Source organism: Rhinoraja longicauda, chromosome 7 (assembly GCF_053455715.1).
Source record: "Rhinoraja longicauda isolate Sanriku21f chromosome 7, sRhiLon1.1, whole genome shotgun sequence".
Classification (NCBI taxonomy): Eukaryota; Metazoa; Chordata; class Chondrichthyes; order Rajiformes; family Arhynchobatidae; genus Rhinoraja; species Rhinoraja longicauda.
In genome coordinates, this window is record NC_135959.1 from 63,730,876 (window position 1) to 63,756,578 (window position 25,703).

The 25,703-nt window shown below is 41.9% G+C and overlaps 1 protein-coding gene across 1 annotated transcript in view; it reads right to left on the minus strand.

Annotated features, from left to right (window-relative positions):
* cnmd (chondromodulin) overlaps window positions 1–25,703 on the minus strand; it is a 47,563-nt gene that overhangs the window by 15,276 nt on the left and 6,584 nt on the right. The window contains exons 3-5 of the mRNA XM_078403146.1: window positions 18,154–18,294; window positions 14,105–14,218; window positions 153–306 (exon numbers count right to left, since the gene is read on the minus strand). Of these exons, the coding sequence (XP_078259272.1) occupies window positions 153–306; window positions 14,105–14,218; window positions 18,154–18,294 (409 nt within the window). The remainder of the gene's footprint in view (window positions 1–152; window positions 307–14,104; window positions 14,219–18,153; window positions 18,295–25,703) is intronic.

Genomic DNA, 25,703 nt, shown 5'->3' on the forward strand with positions numbered 1-25,703 from the left:
TGAGGTGTGAATTAATTATTACTTTTTTTGAGAAAACCTTTTTATACGTTTCACAAGAAAGAACAGTTTATTAGATCTGACACCGATCCTATGCCACTTTGTAATCAGAAGAAATAGGGTAAACAGAAGTGCAAAGCTGTAATCGCAGTTACCTTTGGTGTAAGTTGGACGAAGCCAGTAAATAGGGAGGTCATCACATAGTTCCAAAACCTTAGGGCTCAGGAAGGTATGGTCTTTGATCGGTTGCTCTGCTGCTACCCAGATCAGTGATTCTTCTTCAAACTTTGCAGGCATGATTTCATCTTCCTTAAATTAGAGAACAGTAAATAATGCATTGCATTTGGTTATCAATTATTAAAAAAATAATGTATCTATCAACTGTCTGCAATGTTATTGTCACATGGAATTCTAAAGGGAGCTCCACGATCAATGTTTCACTGAATTCATGTTTAAAATTGTGACTTGTTTCCTATTTTATGGTTGGCAGCTTCTATGGTCTCAAGAAATAACCCCTCAGTTGTACCAATTTGGTTTTTAATACTGGATATAGTGCCAAACGGGAACATTTCCTCAGATTATATAAAGCTGCTGTGCCATACGGCATCCTGCACTACAATAAAGCAAAGCTGAGCAAACAGAACCAATGATAGGTCTTTCAGTGCGAAGGAAGGAACTGCAGATGTTGGTTTTTAGATTTAGATTTAGAGATACAGCGCAGAAACAGGCCCTTCGGCCCACCGGGTCCGCGCCGCCCAGCGATCCTCGCACACCAACACCCACTAGGGACAATTTTTACATTTACCCAGCCAATTAACCTACATACCTGTACGTCTTTGGAGTGTGGGAGGAAACCGAAAATCTCAGAGAAAACCCACACAGGTCACGGGGAGAACGTACAAACTCCGTACAGACGGCGCCCGTAGTCAGGATCGAACCTGAGTCTCCGGCGCTGCGTTCGCTGTAAGGCAGCAACTCTACTGCTGCGCCACCGTGCCGCCCTGGTTTAAACCGAGGGGAGACACAAAATGTTGGGGTAACTCAGCGGGACAGGCAGCATATCTGGAGAGAAGGAATGGGTGACTAGTCTGAAGAAGGGTCTCGACTTGAAACGTCACCCATTCCTTCTTTCTAGAGATGCTGCCTGTCCCGCTGAGTTACTCCAGCATTTTGTAGTTATCATAGATCTTTCAGCTCAGCCACGATTGGGCTCATAGCTTCAACCTGAGGTGTGCTGCAATTTCCAGTCGGGTCTGTAATATTTCACAAACTCTGAGGTGGAGACAAAAGCAACTGTGATATTCAAAAGCCCTCAGATATTCAGACAGCAGAACACTCAGCAATCAACTGCTTGAATGACCTTTTTTGAAATGATTCTTCCAGAGTAGCCGGAACTACCTCCATATTACCACAAGATGGCGACATTGGCACAGGAGTGACTGCTTTGATTCACTTGCACAATTAAGAGTTTGCAACCGATGTTAAATTCCTACAATCCTGCTGCTGTACTCTGAGACAGGCTCATGCTGAAGATATTGCATAATTCATTCCCCCACAAGTGTACATTTATTGCATAGCTGGAGAAGGCATCACCACTTGATAAACCACTTTGTCAAAGAAAATATCAAGAAAACTCTAATTGACTGAGGAGGATTTCTGAGTATTTCCTTTCAGGCATCTCTGAAACAGGGTTTGGTGTAACGACACGTGAAAAGGGCACCTTGTATTGCTCAGGCAGTCATAAAGACATGTCGTGCTCTCGCTTAAAGGTCTTGTACTCAACCATCCCGAAGTGTATTGTCAGCTGTTGGCAATTTATTCGGCAATTCCATGTAAACAAAACTTAAGCAAAGATGGAAAATATCAGAATTTATTTCCTTCTTATTTTCACGAATGTATTCCCATGTCATGAGCATTGAAACTTGTATATACAATCAATTATGTATAAACATTGCTGTGCTAATGATTAGATTTTGGAGAAGGCTTGAAAATTTATACTCTGACAGTTAAAAGCTAAAAACATCCAATTAAAATGACAAAGAATTCGGAAGATTAATAATCATAGAATGATAACATATTGAAGTGCATGTTTCCTGGAATGAGTGCAGAAGGTTAAAATTGCCACAAGGAATTGACTTCTTGTTTTTCTCTCAGCCGAGTAATGAATTACCATTAAATATATTACAAAATCTCTTAGGCATGCTCTTGAAGGTGAGAAAAAAAATAAAATTCCAATATTCTCACATCACCCTTATTTAAAAAATATGCTGTGTGATACCATGTAGCATTTAGACATATTTTGTATTAACAGCAATATTGTCTTTAATCATTGCACTGTAATTTCCATCATGTTTCTTCAAGGTGCTGGCATGTATTTTGCACTTTAATTAAAACTGATGCTTGATAGCAACATGGTGGCTGATTGCCAGTTTTTTTCTGTCAGGTTTATTAAATGCTCTGTGATTTTGACAAGACCATTACCTTGGTTCCACTCATCCCCTTTTCCTCACAACCCTCTCTTCCTTACTCTCTTTTCCCCATAGCCCCCGCTTGTATTCCCCTCTTATTCCAGACTCCATCTCATCATCCATCACCTTCTCTTCATTGGAAATGAACCTCGTGATAATATTTCTTTGGGAATCATCCATTAAAGTGCAAGTTTCAAGCTGAGAGACTACCAATCCTGTCAACAAACTTCTAACTGCCAAGTTTGTACCACTTCTGAGTTCTCATTATTTTTCCAACCTGTCAGTTCCTTCGCAACTCAATAAGCCCTTCAAATTATCCTTTTGTCCTCTAATTATTTTCAGATCATATTTGTTCCTTCTTCATTCCATGCATTTCAATCGACAAGATCAGTGGGCTCCTATACTGATCCACCACTCTGCAGTGCCGATATTATGCTGTCAAGTGATCCCTATTACTCTGCATCTCAGCAGATGATGACTTCATTCTATTGGAGATACAGGGAAATGCAGATGCTAGTTTCAAAAACAGAGAGAAAGTGCTGGTTGGAGTAACTCGGTTGGTCAGGCAGCATCTCTGGGGAACATGGCCAGGTGACATTTCGGGATGGGACCCTTCTTCAGATTGATTGTGGAGGTGGGGAAGGCAGAAGCTGGAAGAGAAGCCTGGCAGGCAAAAGGTTAAAACATTAAAGCAGACGTGTTGGAGGGGGGGGGGGGGGGGGTGATATGGAGATAGTGGACAAAGGCCAGAGATGAAAAGACAGAAGATGTGAGACAAAAGATTGAAGAGATGTGAATTGTGAAGCTAGAGGAAGGAACGCAGGTGGAAGGGGAGGGGGAGGAGCAAAACAGGTGTAAGTCCAGGTAGGGCACAGGGGAGAAGAGGGATGGGGGCAAGGGGAGGTTTGGGGGAACAAGGAAAAGGGGGGGGGCGTTGTGGTTACATGAATGTCAATGATCATTCATGGGATTGTAAGCTGCCCAAGCGGAATGTGAGGTGCTGTTCCTCTCATTTGCATGTGGCCTCACTCTGGCAATGGAGGAGGCCCAGGACAGAAAGGTCTGTTCTTTCCCATTCCCAGGTTGTAATGGTTATGAGGTTATAATGGTTAGCAGCAGAGAGATCCAGCAGGCCTTGGAGGACCGAGCGCAAGTATTCGACGAAATGGTCACCAAGTCTATGCTTGGTCTCACCGATGTACACAATGCCACATCGGGAATGCAGTTTGCAGTAGATGAGATTGTAGGAGGTGAACATAAACCTTTGTCTCACCCGGAAGGACTGCTGGGGACCTGAGGTGGTGGTCTGAGAGGTGGTTTATGGACAGGTGTTACATCTCGTGGTTGCGGGGAAAGTATCTGGTGGAGGGGTTGGTTTGGGTGGGAAGGGATGCAGGATGTATCCCCGATGCAGCTGTTGATGTAGCGGAGAAAGAGTGGGGGGGATGGTGCCAGTGTGCACCTGGAACAAGGATTGATCGACATAACTGACAAAAGACAGGTATTGTTGGGGCCCTTGCGGGTATCCATGGCTACACCTTTAACTTGGAGAAAGTGAGAGGAGTCAAAGGGATGATTTTACGGGTGAGGACAAGTTTCGCCATGAGGAGGAGAGTGTTAGTAGAGGGAAATGAATAGGGTCTTTGTTCGAGGAAGAAGTGGAGGGACGGCCTTAAGACTTTTTTATTGTGGGATGGAAGTGTGAAGGGACTGGGCGTCCATGGTGAAGATAAGGCTATGGGGGCCTAGAATTTAAAAGTTATTCAAGAGTTGAAGGATGTGTGACGTGTCTTGGATGTAAGTCAGAAGGGACTGGACAAGGATGGAGTCATGATATTTGGAGATTAGTTCGTTTGGGCTGAAGCAAGCAGAAACAATGGGTCATTATATTTCCCATTTGATACACGAGGGATCACTCGATCAAAAAAATAATCTCGTGCCTAAAGCTGAAATCATTATTGCACTTGATCTGATAAATGATTTATATAGTATTTACAATAAGAATAGTTGATTTTTTTGTATCATATCATGCCTGATAGAAAAATATAAAAGCAAATAATAGCCAACTTATATATTCTCTATTAAATGAAAACCAAAAACGACAGATGCTGGAAACACTCAATAGGTCAGGCAACATCTGAGAAAATAAAAACTTTACTAACATTTCAGGTCGAAGATCCCTCTGAAACATTAACTCTGTTTCTCTATCTGCCTGTTCTGATAAGCACTTCCAACATTTCTGTTGTTATATTCTACATTTTTGATTTACCAACCAGTGATGTTCAGACATTTATCTGCACAGCAGCAGTTTGGGTTTAATACCACAGCCATAAAGCAAGAGGCAAAAACAGATTAACTTTAGTAGTCATTGTTCTTTCATGACCAAACCATCAAGCCAAACAATTAGACCCAGATGTTTACTTTGGAAATTCTCGGTGTTTTTTAATGGGTGTTTCTGATGTTCTGAACACAGATAATTGTTTGATGGAACTACAATATATTACATTAGGTCAAACATGTGAAAACAAAATATAACAACAAAACTATCATACTTGAACAGTTATCAATGTCATTATCTCCAAAAATCTTGAGATAAATCAGCAGTTAGCCACAATTCTAAATAAAAGACTCAGAGGCTGATATCAATGGGTCTGGGTAGGATTTCTTACAAACTCTCTGGTTTAATGTTCTCTCAGACACCATGAGGTTTCTGTTTACAAAGTATAATTCATCACATTTCCCTTTTCACCTCTCCTTGATAAAACCATCAGATCTTTCAAATCCTTATGGCTTCATCTCAAATGCTAGACATTCTCCTTGACCCCTGTGTGTTCCTCACACATTAAAAATGACAAATGAGGTGATTTCTTACATTTCATCAAATCCCTTCCAAAAATTAACTATTTGCCTTTGCCATAACATTCAACATTAAACCTAAGCTGGTGGTCCCATGGGGTAGTATTGAAGTATTTGAGGTTTGGTTCCTTTAGATAATCCTGTGGTGTGATCTTTAAAATAGGCATTCATTTTAGTCTAACTCGTAACCATTATAAATTGTTTAGATTTTTACTCCCACCTCCTATCAAAGTTACCCGTGTATTCACCAGCATACTGAAATGAAGTTAAGAAAAACATCTTCAAGCCAGTTAGGTAAGTATTTCTTCTGTCTCATAACCATTCCAAATAGTAGGTGAATCAAGGGCCAGAGGACGTAGGTTTAAGGTGAAGGGGAAAAGATGTAGTACAAATCTGAGGGGTAACCTTTTCATATAAAGGGTGGTGGGTGTGTGGAACAAGCTATCCGAGGAGGTAGTTGAGGCTGGGACTATCCCAACGTTTAAGAAACAGTTAGACAGATACATGGATAGGACAGTTTTGGAGGGATATGGACCAAGTGCAGGCAGGTGGGACTAGTGTAGCTGGGACATGTTGGCCGGTGTGGGCAAGTTGGGCTGAAGGGTCTGTTTCCACACTGTATCACTCTATGACTCTAAATAGAATGGGTTAGAGATTCTGTCGCACTAATTTCTACAATGTTTTTTTTGTCAAACGTTCTATGCTATTTCTTCCAGATGCTTGTTCACGGAAAGCAACCCCATTCCCCAGTGCTAATTGAGTGTGTTGCTAGTATTGGGATATTGGCCAAGCCAGCAGAAGGTACAGCATTTCTTCAAGCCTTAGATTTAGCAAAAACAGCAATTTGCTGTGTTTTTAGTGAAATGCCAAGTCTATATTTAAGTTTCAGGATGCTGTGCTTCACTTAAAATGGGTAATTTATTCAGTGTTCTAGTATCAATGGAGGAAATTCAGGAAGGACAACTAGAATGAGAAAGGGTATACACTATTTGTGTAATACTCTTCCACAACTGCTGTACCCATCTGATAAGTTATTTCAGGCATCATTATCCAAAGATCGAAGGTAGACACAAAATGCTGGAGTAACTCAACAGGTCAGGCTGCATCTCGGGAGAGAAGGAATGGGTGATGTTTCGGGTCGAGACCCTTCTTCAGACTGATGTCAGGGGCGGGGGCGGGACAAAGATAGGATGTAGTCGGAGACAGGAAGACTAATGGGAAAACTGGGAAGGGAGGGGAAAGAGAGGGACAGAGGAACTATCTGAAGTTAGAGAAGTCAATGTTCATACCGCTGGGGTGCAAACTGCCCAAACAAAATATGAGATGCTGTTCCTCCAATTTGCGCTGGGCCTCACTATAACAATGGAGGAGGCCCAGGACAGAAAGGTCAGATTGGGAATGGGAGGGGGGGTTGAAATGCTGAGCCACCGGGAGATCAGGTTGGTTAAGGCAGATTGAGCGAAGGTGTTGAACAAAACGATCGCTGAGCCTGCGCTTGGTCTTGCTGATGTAGCGAAGTTGACATCTGGAACAGCTGATGCAATAGATGAGGTTGGAGGAGGTGCAGGTGAACCTCTGCCTCACCTGGAAAGACTGTTAGGGTCCTTGGATGGAGTCAAGGGGTTAGGTAAAGGGACAGGTTGCAGGGGAAAGTGCCCGGGGAAGGGGTGGTTTGGGTGGGAAAGAATGAGTGGACCAGGGAGTTATGGAGGGAACGGTCTCTGCGGAAAGCGGAAAGGGATGGAGATGGGAAGATGTGGCCAGTAGTGGGATCCCGTTGGAGGTGGTGGAAATGTTGGAGGATAATTTCTTGTATACGATGGCTGATGGGATGGAACGTGAGAACAAGGGGGGCTCTATCCTTGTTATGAATGGGGAGAGGGGGAGCTGCGGGATAAAGAGGAAATCCTAGTGAGAGCCTCATTTTTTAATGGAAGAAGATCAGTACTTTCAGGATAAGGTTCACCACGAAAGCAGGGACAATGCTGTCAATTCTTGTATGTAGCTCCCAGAAACGACTTAACATTACCAGCATCTATCAATGAGCTCTAATTGGAGCACCTACATTTTTCACACTAACACTGTACAGTACTGAGGTTGGTGTCTTAAAGAACTTGGTAGCTACAGTACAAGTCTCCCCTGTAACATGAATCTTTACCCATCAAGCAACAAGATCTGAATCCTGAAAACACTGAAGAACTTCTACAACTTGTAAGAGAAAGAAAAGACCAAACTTAACAATTGTGGGAGCTCTTAAAGCAAAGGATATTTGTGGGAACCAATACCCCGAGTCGTATGCCTGTTTTGAGACTGCTTTTCCCTCAATAGTGGATCAGAGGCTGGATCCCAAAGCACAAGGGGACACTGCAATGTCAGGGATGAGCACCTAGGGCAAAATAACCAGTCTCCCCCTCAAAGACAGCCCCTCAACCACAACACTGAAGACGTCTGATCCATTACTGAAGATTCAAGGTCTTCTGCTTGACAAATTCCCTGACACAGCCCCAGATTAAGACAGGTCCCTTAATTAAAGGATGTTCTTTTAGGAAGATGAGGAGAAATTTATTTAGTCAGAGGGTGGTGAATCTGTGGAATTCTTTGCTGCAGAAGGCTGTGGAGGCCGTCAGTGGACATTTTAAAGGCAGAGATAGATAGATGCTTGATTAGTACAGGTGTCAGAGGTTATGGGGAGATGGCAGGAGAATGGGGTTAGGAGGGAGAAATAGATCAGCCATGATTGAATGGTGGAGTAGATTTGATGAGCCTATTGGCCTAATTCTATCACTTATGAGCTTATGACCTTAATTTACACTCACCCACTCTTTCATCATACTCAGTTCTGCTCGATAGTGACAGCGCATGTGGTTTCTGAAGCATGTTTAACTTTTACTTGTGGCAGCAATGACCCTGGAACTGCGTGGCACTGAATGTCATTGCCTTGCACCTGTCTCCTTCGGTCAGTAAGCACATTAAATCCACAGAGGGACAAGGTACAACTATCCACTGCACAATTTGCATTTCTGTGTCTGCCAATCCCAGTTAATGACCTGTTTTGAATTTTAAATGGAACCTGTAATACAGAGAGAACCAATGCTATGCAGAAACATTTCTAGACTATTGTGCCTTAATTGGGCTGCTTCAGTGGTGAGTCTGGGTAGCTCGAGCCATTTGCTCTTTTACAACACCACAACAAGAGTAAATAACAACACTGACTTTGTGCAAACTCCATGTTTATTTTATTTTAGTTTAGTGATACAACGCAGAAACAGGCCCTTTGGCCCACCTGAGTCCGCACTAACCAGTGATCCCCACACATTAACACTATCTACGCGCACTAGGGACAATTTGCATATACACCAAGCCAAGTAACCTACAAACCTGTACATCGTTGGAGTGTGGAAGGAAACCGAAGATCTTGAAGAAAACCCACGCGGTCAAGGGGAGAAGGTACAAACTCCGTACAGACAGCACCCGTGGTCGGGATCAAACCCGGGTCTCTGGCGCTGCAAGCACTGTAAGGCAGCAACTCTACTGCTGCACCACCGTGCTGCCCATGTGTTGTGTTGAATAATATGCCTCGCCTTAGCTTCTGAATACGTTGAAGGAAAAGTGAAACAGCTAAATTTGAGGTCCAAGACACTAGTGGCAAGAAGCTCCATATAAACCAATGAGCTGCCTTTGCAGTGAGTTCTGTCCTTCCTATTTCAAAGAGGAATGGACATCTGGACCCTCCGTACATCACGTTTTTACTTTCAGAAAGTGGTGGCGTGATGACTGACGCCATGCGCCATGATTGGCGCTTGCCGTTCAGATACGCCAGTGAGTCAGATTCCACCTTTAAGTTTGTCTAAATTTCAAGTCACTAGAATTGAATACATGTGTAGGAAAGAACTGCAGATGCTGGTTTAAATCAAAGGTAGGCACAAATTGCTGGAGTAACTCAGCAGGACAGGCAGCATCTCTGAATAGAAGGGATGGGTGACCTTTCGGGTCGAGACCCTTCTTCAGACTGATGTCAGGGGAGTGGAAATTCAATACATAAAAGGGAAACACACATGAAAGGGCCATCTTTGTTTTTGTGTTCCATGCTAACAAGTCAATATAAATATATTATCTTTTTTACTGAAGTACAATCTTTTCCTTTGGTCCAAGTTGTCTGTAGTATTGACACAAAGTCTTGGAAAGGCACTTTCAAAAGTCTTTATATTTTTGAAAACTTTTGCTGTTCTAAAACAGCATTTTTAATACTTATTTTTTTCTTGGCTCATGTCTCTCAAATATATCTCCTAGATTTCTGATCTTTCCTTTCATCTAATTCCCCTGAACTATGCGTTTCTTCAGCACTCCTCTTAATCCATCAGTTCCTTAACACCTCAATGATTAAGGTATTTGGAGCCATTGATTTACTTCACTGCAAATACAGCTCTCAGATCTGTGCTTTTCCAAATAAGTTGGGTTTTCTGATTGTCAAGGATAGAGAAGGCTTGCCAGTTGAGCAAGATTCACTCAGGATGCACCCATGATTAATGGATTCTTCATTGAATTATCTGATGATGAATGATTAGAACTCTGAAACTATATCTCTGCACCAGTCAACATGGGCGAGAAAACTAGAAACAAATAGATTATTTTAGTATATTTTCTAACTAATAATTCTGTTAATTGTGAGGTCACTTGGTCCATGGAAGATGTAATAAAGTAGCTTTTCTATGGCAGTTTTGTGCAAAAACATAAAACTGTACAGCACAGGAACAGGCCCTACAGCCTACTATGACTGTGTTGGCTCTGGGGTTAATTTAAACTAATCCCACCTGCATGCACATGGTTCATTTCCCTCCATCCACTACCTATTCATGCACCACTCTAAATTCCTCTTAAACATTGCTATCATATCTTCTCTCCTGGCACCATGTTCCGCTCTCTGAGTAAAAACATGTCTCACAAATCTCCTTTAAAATTTCCCATCTCACCCTAAATCCATGATGCGGGACAAAGACTATAGTTAACTAACATACCTGTGCCTCCCATAATTGTATCTATTTCTATTAGACTGTTTCTGAGCCTCCAAATGCACCATAGAAAACAATTCAAGTTTGTCCAATGCCTCCTTGCAGCTAATAGTCTCTGATGCACGAAACATGGTTCTGGTGAACCTCTTTTGCCACCTCTCCAAAGCCTTTGCTTCCTTCAGTGACCAAAACTGCCGCAATGTTTTAAATGTGGCCCAACCAAAGACCTCTACAGCTGCAACATGGCTTCCTGACTCTTGTGCTCAATGCCTTGGCAGACAAAGGCAGGTATATCTTATATCTTCTTTCCCACTATCTACTTGCGTTGCCATTTTCAGATTCCCCTGAGGTTAAATGCTCCTGCCATTTACAGTACACTTTCCTCTTGCATTTGACCTCCCAATGTACAACATCTCACACTTGTCCAGATTAGACTCCAACTGCCAGCTCTCTGCTGTATTTCAAACTAGTCTTTATTGTGTTGTACCCTTTGACAACCTTCTTCACAATCCATAACACTGCCAAAGTTTGTGCCGTCTGCAAACTCACTGATCAACCCACTGACATTCTCATCCATATATAAATCACACACAACAGAGGTCCAAGAAATGATCCCAGGCAATTATTAAACTGCTACCTTCTCTAGAATTTAAAACATGTTGTTGATTTCCTAGTTCTGAAGAATGGTCATTGCTTTGAAATCTTAACTCATCATGTATCCCCCTACAGATGCTGCCTGACCGATTGAGTATTTTGAGGATATTATATAAACCAGTTGATTAAAACACTATAAGTGAGGCTGTTGAGGAAATGCACATCTGTAATTCTGTTGTAATCAACAGCATTGGGTTCAGCAACATTGTCCTGTGAAATGGCTGTGTGGTCCAGCAGAAGATACCAGCATCAACATCAAAGGTTTCGGAATGTTTCCTCACCATTCATTTTAATAAGGGACATTTCTGTACTGACATAGTTTCAGACATCTAAATAACTTGTATGTAGACACTTACAGATCACAAGTACATGCTCAGATATATAAATACAGAAAAATGCTTGTTTCTGAAATACCTGTTTATGAATGTCATTGTCTGCTGTTGCCAATTATAGCTAAGTGTCAATTTTGTGCATTCATTGTCACTCCCAGGGAAACCATATTAAAAATGTGATTGCTATGCCTAATAAATGTCTTGCAATTTCATTACATTACTCCCATGTGTTGTGAGCAGGTCCCTATGCTGTATGCATGTACCTGTTGGATGACTGTGCATGGAAGTTACTAAAGTGTGCATGACTTCTCTTATAACAGTCACATCCCTTCTTATGTATTTTGGCCCAGTTGTTTCCCCTTGCTTTATCTTCACAGTCTCTTATTACATGTGCCATGAGCAGAATTCTACTGAAGCTCCAAGACTCCATATGACTGACCTGTTGAAATCCATACCCTTCTACTTTTCTACTGACAATTCTACTTTGCAATGAGAAAAAGGTTGAAATTGTCTGTCTAATTTCACTTTGACTCATTGGTGTATAGACCTCGTTGCATGCTAAAATAGTGCATGCTAAAATAAGTCTGCCATATCTGTCTATGGGCAGGAAGGAACAGCAGATGCTGCTTTACACTGAAGATACACACAAAATGCTGGAGTAACTCAGCGGGACAGGCATCATCTCTGCAGAGAAGGACTGGGTGACATTTTGGGTCATTGTGGTGGAATGTTTGAAGTGTATTTCGGGCCCGTTAGTATGTGATCAAATGTAAAATCTTCTGCTGTCTTTTAAGTATTGTCTGAGCAATAGAACCTGGATATCTGTAAACTAACAAAAATATTTTTTTCTTTGGGCCTCTCAATCTGATTTAAAGCTGACTAATGTTGTACGTTATACGTTGTAATGCAGCATGTTATTGGACAGTGAATACTCCAGTCCCATCTGTAGAAAGAGGAAAGAGCCTTATTAATAATCAGCTTTGTGACAACATAACTAATATATAATGTGATAAACGTGCTGTGAATTAAGCAGTTGTACAGTTTCACTTTCAAATTTTTCAATTTGCCAATGTGTTCTTGAATTTACAACAAGAGGGACCCTTACCAAAGTCAGCGTTCCCATCCATGTCTTTAATCCTCTGAACGTCCATGGATTCGAGGCAAAGTGAACATGGATCATTCTTCCATGCTTCTGATGATGCACCTTGCTGTTTCTGTTCACCCTTATTTGCTTTTCTATTCTGTTGGTTAAATGGAGTTTTTATTCTTTTTGGCCTTTGTTGTGGAAGTCATGTCACCTTCTGTATGTTCCTCCTGTTCTTCAGGTTAAGGGGCAGTTTGTCACAAATTCTTTCAGTCTTCTTGATCCTTGGCTCGGCCCCTTATGGTTTGATATGAATAGTGGTCATCATTGGCTTCATCCCAACTAGTTCAGTTTAGTTTATTGTCACGTGTACTGAGGCACAGTGAAAAAGCTTTTGTTGCGGGCTAACCAGTCAGCAGAAAGACAATACATGATTACAATCGATCCATTTACAGTGAATAGATACATGATAAGGGAATAACGTTTAGTGCTAGGTAAAGCCAGCTAGGTAAAGTTAGGGTCATCAAGGAGGTGGATAGTAGTTCAGCACTGCTCTCTGGCTGTGGTAGGATGATTCTAGAGCTTTGGCTCTTTATCTTACCACATCATCACAGACTGAAGTACTTTCTACCTAGTGATTTGAAGGAATCAGCAGCCAATTTTCCTGCTTGTAAAGGCATTAAACCGTATTGACACTGACTGCCCACGTACAGTAATCAGGTATATGCTAGGCAAGCTACAGGTTATCTGAGATATATTTCAGCATTCATACTCTAACATGTTTTCGCAGCCCACAGGCCAGGAAGTCCCACTCGTGGTTCTTCACTACCTGTCAGTTTAATAAAAATCACATTACATTTTCAATTAAAATCTTAATTGAACACAGCCCCTCAAATTGCAATTTTTTTCCCCCTGGAATCCTCAGCTGAAAAGTGTTAGGTGACTGGTCAAAAATTAAAGTCTAATTAAACATCACTTTCTTGAGATTAGTACATGTATTGAGCCCTCATTATGTCAATTTTCAGACTTGCCACTGACATTATTTAAGGTGCCACTCCTTTCTGTCTCACATGAATAGAATTTGCATACCAGTAATCGCATTAATTAGCCAGGTAGGCTCTGGCTACTAATAATAGACAGGGGTGAAGCTATAATGCATTGCGGTTGCTCATTTATAATACTCCCTGCTACCCTGCCAAGTGCAAATTGTTCTGATTTAAAAAAGAACATGATTAAAATGAAAGAATCTCGAGCTGAACCTGCTCTATAAACCATTAGCCATTCCCCTGGCCTGTGTTGTTCACGGGGATTAACCTGTTTAGTTTAGTTATGCAATGTGCACACCAGGCTTTGCTTTTCATTTCTAGCTTTCCCCCTGGGACGGGAGGTTTGTAGACTTCAGATGCTTTTTCTCGGCGGTCCCAGTGTATGAATTTCAGAGTAAGTGAACAACTAGGTCAGCGTCCCTTTTGAATCTGAATGTCACACTCAAGGGGAAAATCTTACCCTGCAGCAAGCAGCATCTCGACTGATTGACAAGGCGAAGAGGTCTGGGGAAATTAAGGAGCCTGCAAATTATGCGTACATTCAGTTGAAAGATGCTCCAAATGGCAGTACTAGTTTCACTTTCTCCTTTTAAAGATTTTGTTACCTGGGTCTTGCAGATCTAAAATCATTAGAAATTGAAATCCACTTAACACCTACAAGCTCAAATGAAACTGCTTCTGTTTTCAGATTCTCGATATCCAGCAGGTGAGCTTTAGCTTGTGCTTTGATGTAGCACTTCTCTCCTCCAGCGAAGTGGATTCCTGTGATTCCCTGCACAATAGAAATTACCCGCAGTTAATAATCTATATGCACGTCAGCAGCTCTACACAATTACTGGTAAGAATGATATGAAAGAAGCGGAACAAAATGCTACATCTGCAAATGTGTTGTCAGATTTTCAAGGAATAAGCAGCTATGGGTAAGTAGCGCTACATAGGCCTCAGAATTAGAGCTTGGTATGCAAGCCCCACTCGGGAGACCTGCACACCTAACCTAAGATGCACTGAGGATATGAGTTAAACTAGGATCCTGCCTGTCCTCTCGGGTGGATGGAGACATTCCCATGGTACTGTGTGGGGAAAAGCAAGGCAGATCCCCCTTGCCTTGTGACCAGTATCTCCCAGATCTAATACCACATTAACCGATAATTAGGAGAACATCACGGAGCAATTCAACTCCCCCTCCCACTCCCAGTCTGACCTTTCTGTCATGGGCCTCCTCCAGTGCCATAGTGAGGCCTACCGGAAATTGGAGGAACAGCACCTCATATTTCGCTTGGGCAGCTTGCAGCCCAGTGGTATGAACATTGACTTCTCCAAATTTAGATTGTCCCTCTCTTCCCCTCCACCTTCCCAGTTCTCCCTCTATCTTCCTGTCTCCACCTATATCCTTCCTTTGTCCCGCCCCCCTGGCATCAGTCTGAAGAAGGGCCTCGGCCCAAAACGTCACCCATTCCTTCTCTCCTGAGATGCTGCCTGACCTGCTGAGTTACTCCAGCATTTTGTGAAATAAATCGCATATTGGGATATTTCAGTGTCCTGATTTCCCACATTACAGCATTAGCTACACTTGAAAACAAAATGTCAATGATTTTAACACATGTGAGATTATGGTAGACCCTATGTCAATAAAAAATATATTTTTTTTAGCCCTATTCTATTTGGCTCTTTAAATGCACCTTTAACTTCATTAACATTTAAAAAAAAGTATTACATCCCAAATATTCAGGACATGAAGCTATTTTACATAGAATAAAAAGAATACAAATTGGTGAAGTCATGTTGCAAGTGAATTTATAGTTTTTTCCCCAAGGTCATCAGACTGCTCTGTGGATGGTTTAATTGTGCTGATGTATAATCTTTCCTTTGACTGGATAACATGCAAACGAAAGCTTTTCACTGTACTTTCGTGCATGTAACAATAATAAAACTAAACTACACTAAACTAAACTAAACTAAACTGAACTAAACTCTGGTAGACATAACATGCTGGAGTAACTCAGCGGGTCAGGCAGCATCTCTGGAGAGAAGGAATGGTGATGTTTCGGGTCGAGACTCTTCTTCAGACTGAAGAAGGGTCTCAAGCCGAAACGTGACCCATTCCTTCTCTCCAGAGATGCTGCCTGACCCGCTGAGTTACTCCAGCATTTTGTGTCTACTTTCGATTTAAACCAGCATCTGCAGTTCTTTCCTAAACTAAACTTTGCCTGCCCATGGCTAAACAGTATGGATCTCAAACTGGCAACTGGCACTCTTACCCAAAGAGGACTCAAATGTTATTGGAACAATCCAACATGGAATTCAATGTTGGCTGTGGGATTCTAATACAACTTCCAAGAAGCAAAAGGCAGAACTCGTTCTGCCCAAGGGCACGGGTGAAAAGCAACCTTTCCTGCAGTTCTTAAAGGAAACACAACCACCACAGAAACTGAAATGCAACTGGATTTTTGGAGTCAGGAGGGACAGGCATGTTTTACTTTGCTCCATTCAAATCCTTTCATCAGCTACTGGCTACTGAATGGCTCTCCACGATATGTGTCCCTCTCCTGGGGCAGATATTTCTCCTTAAAGTTGAATATGTCGCAATCAAATTCAATGCACACTTAGATATAAAAATAGTTTCAGATGACAATGGGTTATTGTAATTCTTTATGAATCAATACATATTTAATAAACTAGAGGAGTTAATTTGACTAGAAATAACTTAGAAACATATACAACCTTTAAGGTGATAAAATCATCCCAACATATCCAATAAAAGCATTGTTAACAAAACAAAAAATAATGCTGAGACAGCTATAAAATAAAAACAGAAACACAGAGAAAAGGCAGATATCCCAAGGCCAGGTTATTGAAGTAGGTTTTAGAGGGCACTTTAAAAGAGGAAAGGGGTTAGAGAGGGGGGAAGACAAAGGGAGAAAATTCCAGAGTTGTGCTTTTGGAGGGTAAGGCAAAGCTGCCAATTGCTGAACAATTAAATTTTGGAATGGTATCAGGCAGTATCAGAGGAGTGGAGATATTGTGGATGGCAACAAAGCTAGTGAAATTACAGAGAAATTAAAGGACAGACCACAAGTGTGCTCACAAACAATGATGATCATTTTAAAGAGCTGAAGAAGGGTCTCGACCCGAAACGTCACCCATTCTTTCTCTCCTGAGATGCTGCCTGACCCGTTGAGTTACTCCAGCTTTTTGTGATACCTTCGATTTTAAAGAGCAATGTGGTTTAACCAACCACATGAGTTATGGGTTAACGTGACAGTGGCCTAATGACAGGCTAGCAGTTGTCGATGAGGCAGGCCAGCTGGGAGAGTCGTCTCCAGGTAACAAAGGCAAACTCTGAAGGTCCAACAGTGGATGAGTAGAAGTCGGGAGTGGAGCAGGCAACGTTAAGGAGATGGAATTAGCGAGTCTTTGTGACTATACAAACTTGGGGACTGGAACCCAAATCAGGGTCAAATGCAGCCAACAATCTGGGTGAGAGATCAAGCAGTTTTGAAAATAACCAAAAATAATGACTCGGGGCTTCACTATATTTCATTCTTCTTATCCATAATTGGAGGTTGGGCACACAGCCTGATATTTTCGGGAAGTTGAATGGGGCTCAAGTGGTGAGCCAAAGCCAGGTGTCTTTGTCACTCACATGGAAAATGACACCATGTTTTCGGACGATGTGGCTGAGGGGCAGCACGGAAATGGGAAAGAGGTGAAGGGCAAGATTCCCAATGGTTACTGAAGGCAATGTTTGTGTGGATATAAAGAGTAGCCCTTGCTCATGATTCACTGACCATTACGCAACAGGTAAGAAGAGATGATGGTGGGTACTGGATGACAGTGGACAGGTGTCAGAGGAAGGTGTGGACAATATGTCCATGGCAGTAGCGCAGTTGAGAAAGGGAAATAGGGAAAAATTGCTCAGGATATCATTAGTGACAATGATCAAAGCATTGAGGTAAGATGAGAAATGGAATCTAGGGATTCAAATCAAGAGTTTTGGGTAAGGGTGAGCGTGTATTTGGGCAGTTATAACATATTTTAGGAAATTGGAAATGGAAGGAATGGTAGATGTCGGGCAGTAGTTTGCAATGATAGAGTGTCAAGGGTTGGAATTTCAGGAGAGGGATGGTGACAGAAGATTGGAAGGGAAGGATGCAATACCTCATAGTGAGATTCATTAGCACTGTCAGCTGACGAAGGGGCTAAGAAGGAAAGTTAGGCGGTGAACAGTTAATGGGAATACAGTGGAGGAACAGGGGAGTGGGCAGAGAGCATGAAGGGGATGCAGACCCCAATTAAAGATGTGAATTTGGGACAAGGATTAGGGAAAATTAAATGTTTGGTTCAAGGGGTAGGGTGAGGAAGGGGAGTGGCAGTGTTTGGCAGGACTTGATAGCTTGAATCCCACTGACAAAAATTTCCATAACCTCTTTGCACATATTCAAATTGACATTGGAGGAGAAGGAGAGAAGATTTTTTTTAAGCAATTTGCGGAGAAGAAAGAAAGCAGAAGTTATTTTTGCATTCCGGAATTATTTTTTTTTTGTGAATTACTTTGGTAGACAAGGGCGTGGATTGATCTGTTTTTATAGGCAGAGCTGAATCTAATTGTGAGTGGATGAATGAGTTGCCACCATATCCATTTATGTCTGCAGTCTTAAAAGGTACTCTGAAAACGTTTCTGACAATTTCACTCACTGTTTGACTTACAGTTTGAAAATCATGAACTTCCACTGCCTCTTCGTTGCCACTTCCAGTTCTGAAGGTCTCAAGGTTGTTCTTTGTATCAATTTCCAGCGATCCATCCTTTACTTTTCCATTTATGCTCATGCTGTAATGCATGTTGTACACCTGTAACCAGAACTAGTGGTGTTACTGGCAAATGGCAACCATTACTAACAGCAGAACATTTACATATAGTATTCTGGGTAAGACGGACATATATTTGGACAAATGTCTTTCCGCTGACTGAAAAATGTTTCCAGCGGATTAGGCACCATTTGTGGAGAGAAAAATGTTAATACTTCAGGTTCACTTGAATCAGAGCTGAATGGAGTATTGATAGAGGATTTGTTATTGTTTGAATAGATGATGAACTGTGCCAAAAACATTAGTGCTATGAAATCATTGATGTCACACTCAGAAAATGGTTAATTTCCCACATTACTAAATCAGCTATGTTCCTAATAACACAATCCGACCTAATATTACCCTATAAAGTAGGAATCAGTATTCATATGTGCTATCGTGAATTCATGTAGCAAAGAGGTAGCAGGTGTATGTGCTACATGATCATTTCCTTACAGAGATCCTTCTCAAAAAGGGTTCTTAAACCAAATCCTAACAGGGCCAGACGAGCCTTATGAGGCTATCCCGACTCATAAATTATAGGAGCAGAATCAGGCTATTTGACCCATCTACACCATTCAATCATGGCTGATCTATCTTTCCCCCTTAACACCATTCTCCTGCCTTCTCCCTGTAATCCTTGACACCCTTTCAAATCAAGTACCTGTCAATCTCTGCTTTAAAAATACCCAAAGACTTGGCCTCCACAGCTGTCTGTGGCAATGAATTGCACAGATTCACCACCCTCTGGCTAAAGAAATTCCTCCTCATCTCCTTTCTGAAGGTGAGTCCTTTTATTCTGAGGCTGTGCCCTCTGGTCCTAGACTCTCCCACTAGTGGAAACATCCTCTCTACATCTACTCTATCCAGGCCTTTCATTATTCGGTGAGCTTCTATGAGATCTCCCCCTCGTCCTTCTAAACTCAAGCAAATACAGGCCCAAAGTCGTCAAACGCTCATCATAAATTAACCCAATCATTCCTGGGATCATTCTCGTAAACCTCCTCTGGACCCTCTCCAATACCAGCACATCCATCCTCAAATATGGGGCCCAAAACTGCTCACAATACTCAAATGTGGTCTGATCAGTGTCTTATAAAGCCTCAGCATTATATCCCCTGTTTTTTAAAATTTTATAGCCTTCTAGAAATGAATGTTAACATTGCATTTGCCTTCCTTACCACTGATTCAACCTGCAAATTAATCCTGCAGGAAAATTAATCCTGCACCAGCACTCCCAAGTCTCTTTGGTTCCTCCTGTAGGTGACAGGAAGCCTGAAGGATAACTGTTTTGTTTGTAAACTGCCAATGTAGGCAGCTTTTGATTTGATCGCGTTACTACTTTGTATGTCTGATTTGTTTTGGAATAAAGTATTTGTACTTTTTAAAAAAAAGTCTCTTTGCTCCTCCGATTTTTGAATCCTCTCCTCATTAAGAAATAGTTTATGCCTTTATTCCTACTACCAAAGTGCATGACTGCACACTTTGCTACGCAGTATTCCATCTGCCACTTCTTTGCCCATTCTCCCAACCCATTCCAAGTCCTTCTACAGACTTCCTGCTTTCTCTACACTACCTGCCCCTCCACCTATCTTTGTATCACCTGCAAACTTGGCCACAAAGCCATCAATTCCATCATCCAAATCATTTACAACATGAAAAGTGGCGGACCCAGCACCGACCCCTGCGGAACACCACAGGTCACTGACAGTCAGCCAGAAGGAGTTCTCTTTTCATAGAACCCTCAGTCCAAAGGTCTTGCACCGACTCCAAACCACATGTGAGGCTGCGTTCATGATAAAGTCCTATCTGCAATGGTAGACACAATCCCAACTCACAGAGTCAGATTCATAGAGATACAGATACAGGTAGAAATAGGTCCTACGGCCCATCAAGTCTGTGCTGACCATAAAACACCCATTTACACTAATCCTTCAATGATCCCATTTAATTGTATTCTCCTTACACTTTCTTCAACTCCTCCCAGATTCTACCACTCACCTACATACGAGGAACAATTTACTGTGGCCAATAAATCTCCTAACCTGCACGTCTTTGGGATGTGGGAGGAAATCAGAACACCCGGAGGAAACCAAGTATTGAGAGGAAGAAAATCACAACTTTACACAAACAACACATGAGGTCAGGATAGGGTGTCTGGTGGCAGTGGGTTTAACAGCTGTGCCATAGTGCCACTCTGTTAATAGTTATTTACGAGAAAATCGACTTCTCGAGCAAATCTTTTTTGGCCCAACATTGTCAGGTAATTTAAAATGCATTGAAGGAGAAGACTAACTACCATATTAATACAGAGAAAATAATGCAATACAGTCACTATACTGTATAAGATGTCATTTCTCAAACACATAGGTTAGACACACTTGAACATTTTTCCCACTTGTTAAGCTGCCAGCTCGATAGCTTCAGGTTTAATGCATCAGCATTGTTGACAGAACAAATATGACTGTCATTAATTCCTTTCTATGTGCGCTATGTTAACCAACTGCTTTGATTTATTGCAATATGTGTAGAACCATAATTTGTGCAAAAGGCTGCAGAACTGTGCAATTCCTCAGGTCCTGCCGTAGATACTGGCATGGCCTCCTGCTTCCATTTCACTAAACTAAGCATCTCAGTGAATGACCATTTGAAGAATGCGTGTGTGGTATTATCAACTGGAAATAATCAAAAATTTACTTATGAGCACTGAAACTCTGAATTGGTTAAGGAAAATATCAAATACACTAAATGAATTAGTGGCACGTTTCAAAATTGAAGCAAAACCACTCTGTGTTTGGCTTGTCACTCACGTTGAAATATTAGTATTGTACAGCAATTCAAACTCATCGGACAGTCAGGCTAACGAATCTGGGCAGGATTCTTGTTTTAGTTTTAGACATTTGTTTAACATGAAGATTTTCCTCTTACTATGCAATGTCTTTCAATGCATTTCCGGTGAATTTGATGTGGGGTGCATCCAATTCACAATGAACTTTAAGACTGATGCAAAATGATTGCAGGTGGACAACAGCTTTTCATCCACATCCACTTTGCTCCATACAGAGAAAGACAAATGTATCAACTCTGTCAGGAGGTAATAATAGAAACATAGAAAATAGGTGCAGGTGTAGGCCATTCGGCCCTTCGAGCCAGCACAGCCATTCAATATGATCATGGCTGATCATCCAAAATCAGTACCCGCTTCTGCTTTCTCCCCATATCCCTTGATTCCGTTAGCCCGAAGAGCTAAATCTAACTCTCTCTTGAAAACATCCAGTGAATTGGCCTCCACTGCCTTCTGTGGCAGAGAATTCCTCAGATTCACAACAATATGGCATCTTCTGCTACACGTAAATATCTTCTATCTGCTAACCACTCTTAGGATTAGATTCTGATGGTGCAAATGAGCAAATGTAAACTGGCAACTCATTTTGGACCACTTCCAATATTTTGTTTCTGTGGCAGTAAAATAAATCCAATAATTGTACAGATGCACCATAGAAAGCATACTATCGGGATATATAGTATCACAATTTGATTTGGTTTGCCCAAGACCACAGGAATTTGCAGAGAGTTGTGGATGCAGCCCAAACCATTGAAACTGGACCCCCCCCCCCCTCGACTCCATCTATACTTTACTCTGCCTTGGGAAAGCAGCTAAATTAATCCAGGAGCACTTACACCCATCACTCTTTCACCCATTCACTCTTCTCCCATCCCCAAAGATACAAAAGCTTGAAAGCATGGAGTGCCAGATTCATAAACAGCTTCACCAACTATTATTGGGCTATTGGATGAATTGGACTTTCATAATCTAAGGATGTAGTAGTACTGATCTCCCAATCAACCTTGCTGCAATGTTTTAATCTATACCTCCTCTGAAATTGTAACACTTCATATATTCTGCATTCTGGTTATTTTTCTCTTTCCACTCCTTTTTGTACCTGTTTATGGCTTAATTGCACTCATGTATGTTATGATTTGACTAGATAGCAAGCAAAACAAACTTTTTAAATTGTATCTACACGTGACAAAATAAAGCAACCGCAATACCAATAATTTCTCATATCCAGACCCGAGAGAATGGAACTAAGCCTTTTATAGGTACCACCTGCAACTAGAAAATATCTCCTCTACTTTGGACACCATTGAAGCAATATTTGGTGACAATAAAATTGCCATTACCCTATTAGCTGAGAATGTACTGTTTTGTGTGGGAACTGCAGATGCTGGTTTACAGCAAAGATAGACACAAAATGCTGGAGTTACTCTTCAGACCCTTCTGTCTGAAGAAGGGTCTCGACCCGAAATGTCATCCATTCCTTCTCTCCAGAGATGCTGCCTGTTCCACTGAGTTACTCCAGTATTTTGTGTCTATCTTCAATGTACTATTTTGGTTGTGCAGTTCAATTTCTTTTCACTTTTTTAATGAATGTGTTGAATCAACTAAGATTTTATGAACTCGTTCTCTTTCAATTTCATCCCTGGCTATTTTAACATTAAGTAAATGCACTGTCATTTTTTTCCCCCTATAATTCCCCACCCCACCTCCATCCCCCACCATTGATTCACTCTCATTAACTTGTCTAACTCATTTTTTGTCTGTGGCTTCTCCAATCCTCACGGCCTCTCCAGATTTTGTATTATCTGTCATTCTAACCACCCAGTTTCTGAATGCAGGTTATTTGCATAGTTTAGAACAGTAATGGCCCCAGCAATGCCCTGATGACATTCTTCTTGGAAACCAAAACCCCTCGTCACTCCAACAGAATAGGTAAGTACTCATGGTTACCGTCCCTTCAGCAAGTTACTTAACTCTACTCTGAATCCACAAAGCTTTGAGTCTGATTAATAGTGTAGAATTTCATCAAAGGTCCTTTGAAAGTTGGGTGGCCCATCTCAGCCACTTGGTCATGGCTGATCTATTTTTCCCTCTCAACCTCATTCTCCGCCTTCTTCCCGGGTACACAACGTGTATTTCTGGTCGTCAGCTTCATTACTTTGCATGGAATAAAAAGGGAACAGATCTATAATTACCTGTGTTATTTTGACATATGTTGTAAATATGGGAGGTTTCATAAGGCGATTTTCAATCTTACAGTAGTTTCAAAATCCATTGCCCTGGTGACAACATGGTGGTATCTGTCTCAAGAGATGGACCCATGTAGTTTTTACTTGCTGCCTTCACAATCTGGAATCCACCTGACATGATCTTAGGACCCTTCTGATGTATGATGTAATGGCCCAATATAACCCAGGGATGGACTGGAATTAGCAATATATCCTAGATATGAGGTATCCAGGGGCCATTATGGGTCTATTCTAATGTTCATTCGCAGAGCCCAAATCCAAGTACACATCCATCTCTAAACCTGGGTGTAGTGTATTGATGAGGATGTGTCTTTGACTATAAAGCTGACATGACAGAGACCAATACCAGTCTGTAACTGTATAATAGAAGTACTGGTAGTGTGTGGGAAAGAACTGCAGATGCTGGTTTAAATCGAAGGAAGACACAAAATGCTGGAGTAATTCAGCAAGACAGGCAGCAAATCTGGAGAGAAGGAATGGGTGACATTTCGGGTCGAGACCCTTCTTCAGACTGGTACTGGTTCAGAAAGTACTGCTCTGGCGTGTTGAAAAGGAACATTGGAGATGGGGTGAGTGGACTAACACGAGGGCAGTAAATGAAGGAATGAGATGAATGACCAGCAGTGGGCAGGTAGTGGAGAGGTAATGAGTGGAGCAGTGAAGAGGCAGTGAATAAACTATTTTTCGTGAGTGGCTCTCACTAATGGTTTGGATATCTGGCCATCCCCACCAAGAAGCTGAGTGTACAATAGTTCTCTCCAGACAGTTATGTGCTCCCAAATCTTCTACATGTTAACTTCAGGTTGCCTGATCAATATTGCATGTATCAGGATAGTTATTTGTTTTGAGCCCAATAAAGCAGACAAGAATTTTCATCTAAGATAGACACAAAAAGCTGGAGTAACTCAGCGGGTTGGACACCATCTCTGGAGAGAAGGAATGGGTGACGTTTCGGGACTAGACACTTCTTCAGACTCGAAATGTCGCCCATTCCTTCTATCCAGAGATGCTGCCTGCCCCGCTGAGTTACTCCAGTGTTTTGTGTCTACCTTCGGTGTAAACCAGCCTCTGCAGTTTCTTCCTACGCAAGAATTTCCATCTCACCTGCATTAATAGACAATAGACAATAGACAATATGTCATTGAATCCTGAGGGACTAAATTGGGTACAGCTGGAAAACAAGGAAGGGGATCGCAATGTGCTATTAACCCACAACTCTTCCGCCTTGCACAAATGCAACAAATCAATGCTGAATCCTCACAATAACATTCAGTGGCAAACCAGTACTAGTCAGGCTGCTCTCTGTCTTTGTAAATCAATAGAGGGCCCAATTTCATCAGGAGTTATGTCCAGTTCAAATACGTCTGCATCTCCTAATGTGAAGGTCTAATATGACTCTAGCAAGTTGTAGAAATTATCAAGCAGGTGACATGCCAGAGGGTATATGACACAGACAGGAGACAGAACACCCCATTATTTTTAGAGTGTGCTTTGAAAGCCTTGTTCATGAGTTCGTAACTGATAGGAGCAGAATTAAGCCATTCGGTCCATCGTCTACTCCGCCATTCAATCATGGTTGATCTGTCTCTCCCTACTAACCCCATTCTCCTGCCTTCTCCCCATTACCCCTGACACCAGTTCTAATCACGAATCTTTCTACCTCTGCCTTCAAAAATATCCACTGACTTGGCCTCCACTGCCTTCTGTGGCAAGGAATTCCACATTTTCACCACCCTCTGAGTAAAGAAATTTCTCCTCATCTCATTCCTAAAGGAACAATGAAGTATTGGTATTGATTTATTCTTGCCATGTGCACCAAGATACAGTGAACAGCTTTTGTTTGCGTGCTATTCAATCAAAGCGGAAAACACTATACATGAATACAATCATGTTATGTTGAACTGGCAAAATACCCAGCACACTCTTACACTAATCCAAAGCTCACTCCAATATCTCACCACTCCTACTCATGGCCAACCATTCAACTACGGATAGACACAAAATGCTGGAGTAACTCAGCGGGACAGGCAGCATCTCTGGAGAGAAGGAATGGGTGACGTTTCGGGTTGAGACCCTTCTTCAGACTGATCTTTTTTTAATTTTTAGCTCTACGTCGTGGTGGACCTGGAACTCGTTGAGATGGGGGTGAAGGGGAACAAAAGTGAGGCCTCTGCTGAGGACAGATCGTTCTGTATCGGAAAGGAGGAGGTCGGGGTGGATGGGGGGGGGGGTGAAGGGCAGGTGAGTAGACGGAGGCCGAGGCAAGGTCTGATGGGGGGGTGGTGGGTGTTCAGAGAGGAGGGGAACATAAGGACTAGTGC